General features: G+C 38.7%; 1 protein-coding gene across 4 annotated transcripts in view; it reads right to left on the reverse strand.

Moving 5' to 3' along the window:
- Nucleotides 1-16,090, reverse strand: part of LOC102219342 (cell adhesion molecule 1-like) — a 388,017-nt gene that overhangs the window by 23,495 nt on the left and 348,432 nt on the right. Inside the window, exons 9-10 of one of the 4 annotated variants that reach the window (XM_023342782.1) lie at nt 13,437-13,529; nt 2,787-2,819 (exon numbers count right to left, since the gene is read on the reverse strand). The exons of 1 other annotated variant lie outside the window; for it this stretch is intronic. In XM_023342782.1, coding sequence (XP_023198550.1) covers nt 2,787-2,819; nt 13,437-13,529 — 126 coding nt within the window. The remainder of the gene's footprint in view (nt 1-2,786; nt 2,820-13,436; nt 13,530-16,090) is intronic. 2 more of the 4 variants (XM_023342783.1, XM_023342784.1) reach the window with 2 other exon arrangements.

Consider the following 16,090-nt stretch of genomic DNA (forward strand, 5'->3'; position numbering starts at 1 on the left):
GCCTCTGTTTACCACATTTGGGCCAAAAATATCAAGAAAAAGAGAGAAATTCAGATTTCATACTCACGACGCAGCGCTGCGGCTAATTACTAACATTTAAAAAATGATTATGGGCTGAGACAGAGCATCTGGGGAAACCATTCAAAAACTCATCAATGCCCACAAAACATCCTGCAAAAAATAAATAAAAACTCAAACAAAGCATCTGCTTTCTCTTGAAGACGAGTTTTTCTTGTCAGTAGCAGGCAGGATGCTTCAGTGCCGCGGCGGCGCTCCAGCTAACTGGTGGAGATGGAGGTGATTAATTCAGGGAGAAATCAGGAGACAGCTGCATGAAACTATAATAGAAGCAAATATTTCTGATCATTCCCTGCTTTATGTCAGCATTTATGCTGCAAACTAATTTAATTATCTCCTGATTTGGTGATTAAATCTGAGATCTGGAATTGGAGAAAAGCTACGTTTTGGAATGTCTGAGGGTCCGGACTTTGACTGGACCATTGCCTCACCTCGACTTTTGCTCCTTTGCTCTGGTTTCTTATCCAATTTTACAGCTTTATTCTATAATACTTTGGGTTGCAGAGGCGTTTGTGCTCAATTCAATGACTACAAAGAGTCCAGGTCCAAAAACAACCCAAAATCACCAACTAATCACAGTTGGCATGATGTGTTTGTCCTGACCTGCATGTTTGGTTTCCTCCATTCTGGTCTAGCACTTTTTTGTTTGGTCTCATGGTTCCTGAAAAAATGTGCTTTATTTGTATAAAGTACTGTGAACCTAAAGCCTCACATCCTCAGGCACACCCCAGCTCTGTTTATTCTGACTCCAGTCCGTTTGTCTAGAACACAGGTCTCAAACTCCAGGCCTCGAGGGTCGCTGACCTGCAGTTTTCAGATGTGCCACAGGTACAAAACACTGGAATGAAATGGCTTAATTACCTCCTTCTTGTGTAGATCAGTTCTCCAAAGCCTTAATGACCTAATTATTCTATTCAGGTATGGTGCAGCAGAGGCACATCTAAAAATTGCAGGACAGCGGCCCTCGAGGACTGGAGTTTGACACCCCTGGTCTAGAAAGTCTAGTTCTTTTGGTGAGGTGTGAATGGTAATTGAACTCTGGTCCATCTACAAACCTTGCCTCAGTTCGGTTGAAGTGAACTCTGGTTTGGTTTGAATGCACATGAGAACGCCAAGTGGACCGAAAACCACTTCAAAAGCAGAGAACAAGGAATTCTGGGTAAATACAACCAAAAAAAATCATGCTAGCCTAGCGCTGGCAGGAGAAATGGCTCATGGTCTTTAGTCAAAGACAAAAGAAAAATCCTCTAACTAAAACTAAAACCTGATGGGATTTTACTTCTGTTTGCATTTTATAAAGGAAGTTGCGCTCAGTGTCTTCAGAGGTTTTTGTGTCGTTTCCTCCAGTGGTTCTTGGTGCAGCGCCCCCACAGGCGAGGAGGGGAACAGGTTGTTCAAAGGGTTTGGTTGGTTTGACTCAGAGCAGAGAGAAAGAGAACCACAGCAGCTGGAGATGGAGCGGTTGATGAAGTTTTGGTTCCAGTAGAACCGAGTCAACCAGACTATCAGGAGGAAAACATTCTAACTCTAGTTTCAAAATCATAAAACGTTGACCTGGTGCTTATCCTGGTACTTTTTATCCTGTCAATATACATTATACCAGAGGTTATATTTTACACTGCAGTCTTTGTCCGTCTCCCAGCAACCAGCACAGCAGAGTTTGGGTGCAATCTGGAGGTGTGGTTTGGTTGCAGCTTTCTGCTTTAATTAGTTTGGCGGTTGGAGTGCATTTAGGAGTCTCACTTCCATGAGTAACCAATCCAGACATGGGTTACTACTGCAACTATGGCTCCCAGTGATTGATTTCCTGGTGGCATGCTCACAACAATCAGAGAATCCACTTTCTGACTGATTTCAACCCTTATCTGGTTTTCTGGAAGCAGATAAATGTGTTTAAACATGACAATTAAAATCTGAGGGAATCCCAAATAATGACATCATGAAGATGTTTGCAGAAGTTGCAGGAAGTCTGGATCACAACCAGAGTAAAGTACCGTCTCTGCACGTAATTTCATTAGCTTGTTGACCTGCACGAACCTTCAAATAAGTCACAGACCAAAATGAAATCATGCAGCTAAATTGCAACAAACAGGAGCTGATTTCGGGGCCCATGGCTCATTTTGGCTCTGCAGCTCACTAATTTGGTCATTAAACCAAGCGAGCAAAGTTAGGTTTAAATTTCCAACAGAGCAAAATGAGCACATTGATTAACAGAAAGCTCGTGACCATGAATTTGCTTGCACAAATTATGAAACGGCAGCCAAAGAAAAAACACACACAAAAAAATAATAGGAAAGCGATGCAAATTAGACGAAATTAGAAAATGATGTGTATCAGCTTCAGTCAAACGCATGAAAACAAGTAAATGAGGTCTACTTTTGCCTCCACACAAAACTATCTGCAGTGGCTGATATAATCAGTCCTGTCCTCAGAGTGGCTTTTATTACCTTCAGGGAAGAACTGTTATTGGTTAGCAGGTGAAATCATTCTCCAAGTGTTTCCAGCTAGAAAGATTAGACTTATTGCAGCCGCAGTGACTTATTCTGACAGAATAAACTCAAGAAAAATAAAACTGCCGCCCCAAAAGACTGATCAGTGCAATCGATGGATAACTGACAGCAAGCGGTTGACATTTAAAAAGCCAAGCGGCGGTGCAAACACAAACGCACAGAAACGGAGACATAAAGAGGAAAGTAAAAGATACCAACCATGAGCTGCAGGTTCAGCGCTGGGCACAGTGTCTGAGCACACAGGGGGGAGGACAGGGAGGTGTGGAGGAACAGGAGGAACGACATGCAAATAAAGAAGAAACGGGGGGGAGGAGAAAACAAACAACACCCATAAGCAAGCATTCAGCAGACCAGAACATGACAAAAGACATAAGACTTAAGGGAAATCAAAGGGAGTCGGCGGCAGCGCAGAGATAAACACCAACACAAATACGCTTCCCACTGCAGACGGTGAGGAAGATACGCAGCCGACCGTTTTCATGTGCACAGGCACAAACCGCCCGGAAACATTTAACCACTTCCCAACGTCCAGTTATCACTGACAGGAAAAGTTCAAACAGAAGGTCTGAAGCTGCTGAGATGAGATACTGACTCGATGCTTTCATTAAAACATAAAGATCCACTTCACTCCGTCTGACGGCCGCACGGTTCACAGGAAACAAGCCTGGTTTAGAAAACGGTGATAAAGCTGAAGTATAAAAGTTTTACGTTAAATAAGTTGTTTACATACATAACTTTCATACAGTCACAGTTTGATATGTGACAGATAATCTGTGAAAAAAACGGAGCATCTCTGCTTTCACCCTGTGTTAACTAGAAACAACCAATCAGAGCAAGGAGGCAGGTCTTAGCGCTGTCAATCACCCTGTGTATGCTACGGTACCTTCCCCACAGAAGAACCTGCCCTGAATGCTAAAGGTAGTTAGCATGACCACCAATAATAAACAGCAGATAAAGAGTTTTCCTGTAAGTTGTTTCTTGTCATTCGCACATTTAGTAGCGAGTGCATGAGCATGACTGACAGCTATAAGACTCGCCTCCTATCTCTGATTGGTTGCTCTTGGTGTATTACCTCAGACACCAATAGTAGCTCAGGAAAGAGTTGGAGGAGGTGTCTCATAAGTATTTAAAAACATATTCTGTATGAAAGTTACATACTGCAGCTTTAAGGCAAGAATGATAAGAAAAATGGCCAAAAACAAAGAAAATAAGAATAAATAGAAGAAAACTTTTAACTAGAGCTTGCAAAAGTTCCCCTTAAACACTTTCATGATCCTCACGGCTACATTTAACTCTTTAAAACTCTCCTAGTAACTCCACAAATTAATTTATTAAACCTTTAAATAAAAGTTTTGTTGGTTATTTCTATTTCATTCCAGTATTGACTGCTTATTTCATATGGTGCTTCGTTTGTGAGGAAAATGTGCTGCGGCGGAGTTGAGACAAAAATCTTCTCTGGGGCGTGCCGTGGTGGCGTAGCGGTTAGCGCGACCCGTATTTGGAGGCCTTCAGTCCTCGACGCGACCGTCGCGGGTTCGACTCCTGGACCCGACGACATTTGCCGCATGTCTTCCCCCCTCTCCTTCCCCGTTTCCTGTCAGCCTACTGTCATATGAGGGACACTAGAGCCCACAAAAAGACCCCCTGGAGGGGTAAAAAAAGAGAAAAAAATCTTCTCTGAAAAACATTTCATTTAAATTTAGTGCTTTTCAAAGTGGGGGCTGCAGTCCCCTGGTTGACCACCAGGGCTTCAGAAAGTGGGAGCATAGATGATAAAAAATTCATTTCGTTAAATAATCAGCTTGTTAACTAAATATTTAGGTTGAAACTGACATTCATAAATAAAAGAATAACATGGTGAAAATATGACTTTGAACCGCATTTTTTCTCTTATGAAATAAGATAACCCAAATTATTACTGTTAATATGAATTTAATAACAGCAAGATGAAACTTCAATTATTTGTTTCAGACGAGAAACAGTTTCTTCAACAAAACCTTGTTGTTTAGATGGAAATAATTACATTATTTAATTTTCGTCCCTCAATATCTGCAGCTAAAGTTTGCGATGAACACAAAGTAGAATTTTTTTTTTTATAGTTCATATCACCAACATTTATTGCATGTATTGCAATATACAGTATATCAAAGTTGTTATGCAAAATCATTAAAAGATCATTCATATGCACTTTAAAATCAGTTTATTAGTTTCAAACTGTTACTGTTGATTTCTAATCTCCAAAACGAGTGATGCTTTGAGACAAAAGATGCTGCCATAAACCAGTAAGATCCAGCTGCAACACGTGAAACCAGATGCATCGACTGGTTTGCCTTTAGGGAAGATTCTGTCAATGAAACTGAGACAAATCCCAGTCGCTGGTGCTGCAGCAGAGGCAGAGTTCACCTTTACTCTCCCTGAATCCATTAACATTTACATAGAGAACAATGTCAGATGATACTGGAGGTGATGCAGAGTTTTCTGTTTGATCAACAGCAGCACAGAAACAGTAATTACAGGATTTATTGGCTGCTCCGGTGAAAACCTGGTGTTTCCCAGGCATTTTCAGAAAGTCCATCAACAAACCAAACACAAAGGTTTTGTTTTTTTTCATAGTAAACAGTTGTGTCACTGAAAAAGTTTATTTATTTCAGTAAACATGGTTTTCTCCAGGTACTCTGGCTTCCCAAAAACATGAATAATCATGAAGAAGACTGCTGGTTTAACAGTAGCTGCGTTTCCATTACAAACGCGAACAAAACTTTGTCAAGTTTTCGCGTTTGTCGGAAAAACTCAATTTTGTAATTGTGGTGTTTTAAATAAGAAACTCAATTAAAATCACATCTAACTATGTTTGTTCACACAATGAGTCACTAAACAAAACCTGCTGCACCATCGTCCTCCAACCACTTCCTGTCCTCCTGAAACTCAGTCTGTTTTTCTTTACTTGAAATTGTGAAATTCAGATTTCTTCATTATATAATCAATGAAGAAGTCTAAATAATCTATATTGAAGTAAAACAGCTAACACTGTGAACAGTTAGCTGTTAGCCGTAACTAATAACGGTGTTAGCAGTTAGTTAACAACTCTCCAGCTGTTAGCTTAGTTGCTAGTCGCCTTTCTGATGCCTGAATTTATCTCTTGAAATAGTTGTACACAATTTAGCAATGTTAAAAGGTTATATGTTTATACATATGTAGATTTATCTTGAATTGATTTATGTTGAATTAATACAGCTGAAACTGTTAGCTGCATCTGTGAACAGTGTTAGCTGCTAGCTAACAACGTTCTAGATGCTAGCTTGGCTGACATTGATAATCGCATTGCTGATGCCTCGAAAGTCTGAATTCATCTCTAGAAATAAAGTTGTAGCCAATGTAATAATTAAAAGGTTGTGTCTTGCTGTGTGCAACTGAATTTATTTATGTTTTTTCTTTTTCTGGAGAAATAAAAAGGTTATTTTTACTGAAGGTTCCCACAAACATCCATGTTTTTTAGATGATTTCTTCTATTAATTCAACGATAAAAACTCCTCCACCTCCTCTCCTTTTTATGCTTTCATTTATTCTTCAGCAGGAAACAGGAATGCAGACATTAACAGAGCTTTGATGTTTTGTAGAGATAATGCGAACAGTGTTGACGATAAAAGCACTAAAGTACAGTTTAAGGGTTTGTAAATGGTATATAAATGGTGTGAAATAAAAACACAAACCCTCTGCGCCGTAGATAATTTACAAAGCTCATGCCTGGTTACGCTTTTAACGAGTTATCATCTGAATCAAGCAGAAAGACTAACAAAAACAACAAAACACTTGGCAGGAGGCAAAAAGAAATTGTACACAAGAAGAAAAAAGGAAAGAAAAATACCCACCAACCATTTTTCATACCAAATATGAAAAACCAACTATTTGAAGGCAGACGGATTATAATATTATCAGCACAAAAATAGTTTTACATTTATTTTGTTATCCATTTTGATTTCTCACTGCCTGTCAGACTAAACTTATCCTGTTTTAGGCCTGGTAAAATAAACTTAATTATATCTCTATTTGCTAAATATGAAAATATAGAGAGAATATTTTATTACTTTCTTTAAATCTGCTCTGATAACCAAATATTCGGGTCTCCTTCCTCAAGCTTCTCATAATAATAATGTTTTGCTATATACTTTGTTTCATCAGCCACAGGGGCGTCACTAGGTTTTAAGGTAAAGGGGGATTGGACCCCAGGAAATGCAAACGGATGAGTACAACATTTCTCCAACAGCAAGAAAAAAGAAAAAGTTGCTTTTCCACTTTTAAAATAGTGTTCAGGGTAATAGAAAACTCTCCTACAAAATATGATTGTAAATGTTTAATATATACATAAAATAAAATTATTTTCTAGGAAAAGTTCTTAAGATAATTATAATTTGATATAATACCTAAACTGTTATGTATTCTTTGAAGAATATTAGTTCTGAGTAATTCTAGCCATATTGTACAGCGTTCTACGATAATGGACAGAGAAACTGACAGATTTATGATCAAGAAGTCTGCTCCTGATTGGCTGATTTCTTCAGATTTCTCTGTGATGTCATACAAAGAAGCAGAGTGTTTGATGTGTTAACTTTGACCCAAATTTTGGCTGAAAAGTTTCAATTCTCCCTTCAATTTTCAACCATTGCAAGACTTCAGCTAAGCTTAAAGGTGGAAACCATGTTTTATTTTCACATTTTTATTGATTAGTGTTTGTTTCAGTTGAACTAAAAGACTCCCAACACGTCACATTACATGCTTTGAAATGATCAAAGTAAGGACAGATTTTCCAGAAAACCTGGCAGGTAAGCACGTTTTCTGTCCTCTGTAAATGATCTGCAGGTTGTCAGTTGTGGTGGATTAATATGATTACAGCGTACAGTGAGAGCAACAGGTGTACAGCGTTTGTTCAAGTGTGATCAACAAACCACAACGGCAGAATCTTTAAATAGAAAACTCCTCTTTGCCTTTCAAGGCTGCAGCTAACGAGCTCACTGAGGTAAACACTCGTCAAGGATCCTGTTCTGTTGCATAGAATGTCAACATAATTAATATGAAAGTGTTGATATCACAAGTGTAAATATCACACAGATATTTTTGATGCACGGTAACAGGAAAACCTGCTTCCTGCCTGTCTTCATGAAACCAGGAGGTTGTTCCAATCTGTGTGAATTTTATACATTTTGATTTTCTTTAGAACAAAATGACGGATTTGGGATTATTTGCAAGGAATCCTGCGATATTTGCAGCAAATTTGATTTTGTGTTTCTAGCCACATCAATCACAGACTGTAACTTGACATAAAGTCAGGTTGAATGGTAGAAATACTGCCTCCTGCAGGTGGGAGTTAGCATCACTTAAACCTGATATTTTGACAGGTTTAAGTGACAAAAAACCTTTTTTGTCCCCAATTTAGTTGTATATATTGCAAACAAAATTTATTTTTGCAATTCACTTCACTATTGTTGCTGGTTATTTTCTTCATGTAGTGAAAAATGAGTAATCAGCTTTGCTGCCACCAAGTGGTTACAGTTATGCTCAATTATGCCTATTTTTTTTTTTTTTTTTTTTTTACTAATTTTCCCTCTATTTATATTTATTTATCCATTTTGATTTGCTCAGCTTTTAAGTCTTTACTTAATTTATTATCAGCTTGACAATATAACATCATATATGCTTTATTTAATTATTGTTTCATTACCCTTCGGGATCAATAACGTACTTCTGAATTTGAATTGAATTGAATGTTTTCAGCTGATGTTCAGGCCCGTTTTTATTTTTCATTGATTTCTGAAAGTTTCAGTCGTCCATCTGTACATTAAGAAGATGTGCTGGACTCCAGACTAAGTGCTTTCAGCCATTACAATTTCACTGATGCTCTCTGAGGGCTGCATGTCTCATGACGGCGTTTATTGTGTTACTATCGATCGCCGCCTGGATCCAATTTTAAAACCGAGGACTAAAAACGAGGAAAGTCGGGACGAAACCTCGGGTAAAGTGAGGTGAAGCAAATCTAAATTCATAAAATTCCTAAATCGCTTCACCAGATGGTGTTTGTGTAATTTAAGATGCTGACAAACATAATGAATTTTGGTTTCTCTTCCCTTCCCTTCACTGCATTATTGTCCTGTTTATGCTGTGGGTTAAATTAATTGCTTGTCAGCCCCGTTTATGGACTTTCATCAATTAAAGCTAGCCTGCTGCCTGATTGTTGTCTTTTCACCGCATATGCATTTATTACTCTTTTGTTTTGGCCATTCATGGATTAAGCACAATTGTTCATCGCACTGTGCTGACTTGGGGGATTATTAGTCATATTGTTTGGATGGTCGAGGGGAGTGAATAGGTGGGAGGGTGGGTCGTTTTTCAACAAAGGGCTGCACTTTTTCACCAATTTCAGAGTCAGCTTGGATTCCTCCGAAGACCTCTGCAGCCCCGACTTCTGCCAATATAATAGGTTGCTGCCCCAGAGAGGGAGTCGCACAATAAGAAAGCTTTTCAAGGAAAACCTTTGCTTTTACACTGCCAGAAAAAAAAAAAAAAACTTAGATAGCATAGAATATGTGAAAAGAAACTGTGGACATAAAAGGAGAGGAAATGCAACTCCTGAAGGTGTTGTGACAAGTAGAAAAAATCACAGCAAATGTGAGAGGAAATTATTGACAAGTCCTGCAGTTGCAGAAGCTGAACAGAATCTTTTTTAGTGGTGATTACAGCAATTTGCTCTCACTGAAGTGCAAGGAGTTTTTGGTTAGCAGATATTTAGAAATTCTCCATCTGAGAGAAAGCAGTAAGAGAAGACAAGGCATCTGGCAGACAGCTTCGGTTTGTCGTTTCAGGATGAAAATATTGGCTGTGCAGATGTGAGGTTGGCCTTATCAGGAGAAGTCCAGCTCTCAGGGAGGCTGAAATAACCTGCCAGATTCTCTGCATCTCCAGGGATTATCAATGAAAACACGGCTGAGGCTTCACTGCTGGAGTTTCCTCACAATCTGGGTGGAAACATTCAGCGTTCAACTAGAAAACGGCTTCAAACAGAGAATCATACGTCCAACAATTCACGTTCAGGTGACGTCTTCACAGTTTGTAAAGTACTTTCTAACATTCATGCATAAATATTTGTAATTAAAAACTATTTCCAGTGTGAAATCATGAGTGCTTTAAAAATGTATTTATTTTAAGGCTATTCTAATAAAAACACTTCAGTGCTTCTCCATATGGATCGAGTTGGTTATTTCTGTGTAAACCTGGTGGTGAGCTAAAGATCGAACACCAAGAACACTCCAGATCTTTCGGGATCAAACTTCTATCTGCATAACTCAGGTTTTAGCTTTTGAGGCAAAAACAAAATTTATTATGAATTTACTGCATTTGTTTCTACAGTAATCAGGCATCAAATGTGAAACCTACAAAAAAAGGACAGAACAATCGATTGATGGATGGATGTATGGGTGAATGGATTAATGAATAGCTGGATGGATGTTGGGCCAATGGATGGATGGACGGATGGATGCATAGATGGATGGATGTTGGGCCAATGGTTGGATGGATGGATAGATGAATGTTGGACCAATGGATGGATGGATGAATGGATGTTGGACCAATGGATAAATGGATGAATGGATAGATAGATGGATGAATGTATGGATGGATGTTGGACCAATGGATGGATGGATGGATGAATGGATAGATGGATGGATGAATGGATGGATGGACCAACAGATTGATAGAAGGCCAGATGGATGTTTTCCCTACTCCAGTTGCCATGGTGATATGCTCCATTTTGTAAACTGAACACAGATCTGTTATATTTCCTCTGCATTTCTACCAACTTTTCAAAGCCTCTGATCTCCTTTAGTGTAACTGAAACGCATCTACTTCCTGTTCTCAGCAGGAAGTGTTACTGTTGGTGACGGGCGGTGAAAAGGTGCGGCCCTACGGGGAACTCGGCGTTAATCATCCAGATATTTCTAATCAGCCAGTCGCCAGCGCAGACTCTCGATCTGCACGGCAACCTGCATGGATGCGCGTTCCCTCTAATCCAATCAGATGGCATAATCAAGCACAATGCCTGTGATTTCTGCCAGCCTCGTGAGATTCGTTCCAATTGAGCGCTCCGTCAGCGCAGCTTTGATTGCGTTTGGAGCTCAGGCTGATTTAGAGTCGATGTTTTCTATCTGCCACCCTTTGGAAGTTTGAACCCGCCTCGTCCCCCCGGGTTCTGCCGCTAAAAAATCAGCTTTTTTTTGTTGTTTTTTTTTTAAAGAGAGGCCTAATTTCTGAGGGCTCATGTTCATTTGTTGGTTTGCTCTCATCACTTTTCTGTTTTTCAAATCCAGCACTGAGTTTGACCCGACATTTTCTTCAGGAAAATGTACAGTTCCAGCAGGTCGCACATCCCCACTGAGGTCATTAATGTCACATTAATCTGGACCTTTATTGATTTATTTGAAACATTGTTTGAGTTTCTGTTGTTTCTTGATCCAAGCTTGAAACCCCCCCGCCCCCACACACACATTCTCACTATGGCTGCAGCTAATAATACTTTTATTAACTTATTATTCTATCGATATTTTCTGACAATTAATCGATTAACTGGATAAGATTTTTAATTTGACCGCTTAAGCCCATTTTAGGTTAGAAATAAATTGAATGATTCAAATAACCAAGTAATAACAAGTAGTTTCCTTTTAAAATAAGTAAAATCAACACTTTATTGCCTAAAATGCAACAAAAGTATTCCATCTTTTAAAGCAATTCTGATGATCAATTGATTAATTAGATAAGATTATTTTATTTAACTAGTTCAGCATTTTTTTTATACATTAGAAATACATTAAAAGACTCAAATAAATAAGAAATTTCTTTTTAAAATAGGAAAATCAACAATTTATTGCTTTAAATGTAACAGCATTCCTTTAGCGAACGCTTGATCATTTTTGATCAAATAAATTATTAATTAATTTGTTAATAATTAATCAATCAATACATTTTATTATTCATTTTAATTACATTTTTATTTATTTATTTATACTTTATCTGCACCAGTAACAATTTACTGGTTTTGTTATTCATACGTCGTCCCGCTCATATTTTTTCCATGTTTTCTCTGCGTACTCCAGCTGTTTGGCAGCGACATTTTACTGCCAAACAGCTGGAGAGCAAAACGTCCTTAATAGGAAACTTTTACAGAATTGGATCCACTGCACTTAATGCAGCTTCCTGAACAAAGTGCATGTTAACGAGCATTTGAAGCATTTAACCTTCTCAGTTGTGTTTTATGTGTAAATATCGGTGGCCTGAAAAAACAACAACATATATTTGCATTATAAATGAAGTATAAGACATTTTTTTGCATCCTAAAAGCACCAGCTTGTTCTGACACAATGAGCAGCAAGACAAAAGTCTCGCGGTCCTCTCATTTCCTCGCTCACCCACATCCTTACACAGATGCATTTAGAAAATGTGAAAAACATGAGGGGGCGACGTCACTCTGAGCCTCGGAGCGCTGTAATTACTCATTTATGACTGGCTCAATGGCCGTCCAAACGCCAGCAAAACCGATTCTTCTCTCCACATTTAATATTTTTATAGCCAATATGAAGAATGTTGACGTCTTCGACAGGCCTGGAGCAGAAATCGTGCCGTATTTTGCGTTTTTTTTGTTGCACCAGGTGTTGTGTAAGTATGTACACCCTGAAACTTAAACGTTTGATTAGAAGTCAGGCTTCCGCCTTTCCAGGTCAGCATCAGGCATCAATACTCCGCTTACCTGACCCTGGTTTATGTGTGCGTGGACGTGTATCTGCTAAGAGATCTTCAGGATAACAACTTTCCTACATTTTGAACTTCCATCGATGCAAAGTGAGCAAAATACTGAATAAAGAGGAACAATATTAGCAAGTTAATTAGTTGGATTCCACTTATTTTGTGTGAAGAAAGTGTTTCAATGTTCTTTAAATTAGCAAGTTTTTCTTGACAAATGGAAGCTGATCTTAGCCTTGGTATCAGTCTCATTCTCTAATTGCTTTTCCTGAACTCTCTCCACTTGTGTTAAATAATGTGAGCCTAATTTAGATTTTCTGTTAAAGACCAGAAATAGGAAGTTTGTTACGTGATAAGAACTTCAAGAAGTCTGCCTCTGAATATGGCCGACACTAGGCATCCTTACAGTGTGATATCCTTAATTAAAATACCACAGAATCAAAGTATGAACACAAATATGTGCAAAAGTATTCAATTTATCTTTTTAACTTGCAACTAGTCCCCCTGCTGTGGAAACAAAATAATATTTAAATATTTTAGTTTTATTTATTTTCAACTTTAACAGTGTTATGTTGGTATTTTTCATTTTCATGGCCAAACAAAAATCCTGAATGCTGAAAATAAACGAGTTCTGAAAAGATGTTAAACAAAGTGGATAAATTAGCAACAGTGCTTTCCCCACACTTGGCCACGCCCCTTTGTGTATATTGGCTCCACCCACTTTGGTTGATTTTTTTTTCTTTTTTTACTTTATACTTGCTATATGACGATTTTCATATTATTTTGACTTTATTTCCGTAAAATTAAGACTTTATTCTTGTTCAACTTTATACTCATAATATATAACTTTATTCTCATATATATATATATATATATATATATATGTACATTTTTAATTTCTTGGCATGGCCCTAATTCCCTGTCGTCTGTTATGACCTGATTCTGCTAACCAGTCTGATACTGGTAACCAGTCAGGCCTAAGTGCCACAGTGCAATGAAAAAAAAAATCCAGAAGGAAATGGTAAATCCAGAGCAGGGAAAACATAAAAGCACAGGGTGATACAGTACCTTGACTGGCTGCAGGGTTCGGGGTGGAGGTGGTGATGGTGGAGGTGGTAGTGATGGTGGCTGTGGTGGGTTTAGGGGTGGTGGTGGGAGCATCTGGATGAGAGGACAGATACATGTCAAACACAGGGCTGGACGGGGAGGAGAGGAGGGGAGCAGATGAAAACAACAGCCATAAAGATAAAGTCTGAGCGAGGCGATGCTGTCTGCAGCTGATGTAGGCGCAGCGGCTCAGCCTGTGGCGCTGTGAGTGAGAGGGTGGAGGTGGGTGAAGCACTGCAGCGCAACGTCTCGCCAGGCAGGAACCGAGAGCATCTGAGGTGTCAGATCACTACACCAGGCAAGTTACGAAATATAACAGTCAAACATACAGAGGATCTGCACACATCCATCAACATCTCAGGTTTTTGTGACAATAAAACCTTTGAACTGGAAGTTTATCCAGCTTAAAAACAAACATGTCTGCTAGGAGGCAGAGCTGGACAACAAATCACTAATATGTATGACACGATCAGTACCAACAGATAATACATATGATAGTACTTCCAGTAGTATACAGTATATGTACAGTATATATCAAACATTCACTGAACTCAGATCCAGAACCACACAGCATTCTGGGAGATGTAGGCAGAAGAAGGCTTTAGCCACTCAACCTCTCATAGCTAGCTAAGCAAAGTGGATGGAATGAACTAACTCTGGTTACCTAGCAACAACCAGTAGAGTAAGTTGCACAGCAGCAGTTTAAGGTTTTGCCACCGAGTCTCAAAACTGCTTAAGAATAAAATGGGAAAAATGGCTTGTTATAAGTGAAAACGTTTGGCATTGGAATCAGTACTTTTTAAATCAATATTAAGAAATTATTTACTTCAAACAAGCTCTTACTTGTTGCTAAAAGTTACTTATTAGTTAATCTTGTCATATTTCCAGTGCACTAAAATACCTGTACAGAAAACCAGATAAAATGACTTGGTGAGATTTTGTGTTTTTGCAGTGAAGCTGCATTTTCCAGGGAGATCACAGTGGATCAGAAGGACCTGAACGGGATCCACTGCTGTGAATAAACCCTAACAGTCTTCAGTCAGAGGCCTCTTCAGAGACTGACTGCTACTGGAGATCATTCTGGCCCACATTTGAGTTTAACAAATGTTACTTCCTTTTGGGATAAACAAAGTACTTTTTAGTTGAATTAAACTACAGTTGGTACATTTTGTCTCATTTAAGGTGGACCAAGTGTCAAAATGACTCACCTTGGTCTTATTTGTCACAAAAACCTGTTGATTTACGGCGGACATGTTCACTGTTTAGATCCACTGTATGTTGAATAATAAACTGAGCCGCCCTCGTGAATAACTACACATGTAGGCTTGTTCCTCCTTAGAAGGGAAAAACTTGTATAAACATAATCAAATGACTGCATGGAAACAGAAGATGAAAATTAAAAGAGAGGAAAATGAAACAAGCAGCTTTAAGCAGGGTTGATGAACAAAACATTCTGACTGGAGACCATTTTCCCCTCACAGCCTTTTCCTTTTTACTTCATTAGCCGGGTTAGACTCCCCACCCTGACAGTGACCAGTGGGAGGTATCAAAGTGACATTTTCCCCATCCAAGTGTCTGGGCTGCATTGATATGAAGCAGCCGGCGGTGCTGCTTGCTTAGAGACCTCCCATGCAGCTCTGATTGCCTGGGAATGGACTGAGGAAAAAAAAAAAAATAAAGTAATTTGTGGCTGTTGATAAGGAGGAAAGCTAGTCCACACTTTAATGAAATAAGGTGTTATAAGAAGGTGAGGAGAGGAAATGTGTAGGGACAGAGACAGGAGGAGAGGAAAGTCAATGAGATGGAAAAACTGTTGGCTTTAGCAGTTAGAGGGTGGAAAATGAAGCTAATGCAGGAGTGTCAAAAACAAATGCTTCGGAAATGTAATATCACTGAGTTTAAATTGCATTAACCCCTAATATTGTGTTTTCATATGACTAGGGAGGCATTTTGCACTGTAAGCATTATGAATAACAGTGAAAACAAGCTCTTTGTTGCTTCAGAATACATCTTGGCACCATGTGTGCCAAGATGTATTCAGGTAAAACCTTCATTTTACCTGAAAGTTTTAAACACGTAACAGTGAAAACCCACCTTCAATACCTCCATGACTACTTTAAAGTAATCTCTCAGCTCAGTTCCTTCCTGAAATTTGGGAGAAATTAGGCTGAATTTCTGAAATGTATTGAGTTTTGCATGGTAGATGAATGGACGGTTCACCAAGCTACGTCCGGACAGTGTGGCCAAAAAAATTATATATACTGTATATAATCAAAAATTATTGATTAGTTTTATGTTTTAAACAGGAGTTGAAATTAAAATTTTTCTCCACCAGCCACAGTGGCTGGTAGAGACATTTCACCGGCCACCATTTTGTTTCTTTCAATTACAAACGCCACCAGTACAAGCAAATGACATAAAATACATGATTTATTCTTAACTCTATGAAGGCAATTTACTGACAATAAGTTTACTATACATATGTACGTATACAGACTAATTTAACATATTGCACTACACTGTTTTTAAGCAGTTATGAGACACGGTGGTGAAACCTGAAACTGCTGCTGTTCAAGTTACTCAACAGGTTGTTGCTAGGTAACCAAAGTTCGGAG

This window comes from Xiphophorus maculatus, chromosome 11 (assembly GCF_002775205.1).
Source record: "Xiphophorus maculatus strain JP 163 A chromosome 11, X_maculatus-5.0-male, whole genome shotgun sequence".
In the NCBI taxonomy this organism is placed as follows: domain Eukaryota; kingdom Metazoa; phylum Chordata; class Actinopteri; order Cyprinodontiformes; family Poeciliidae; genus Xiphophorus; species Xiphophorus maculatus.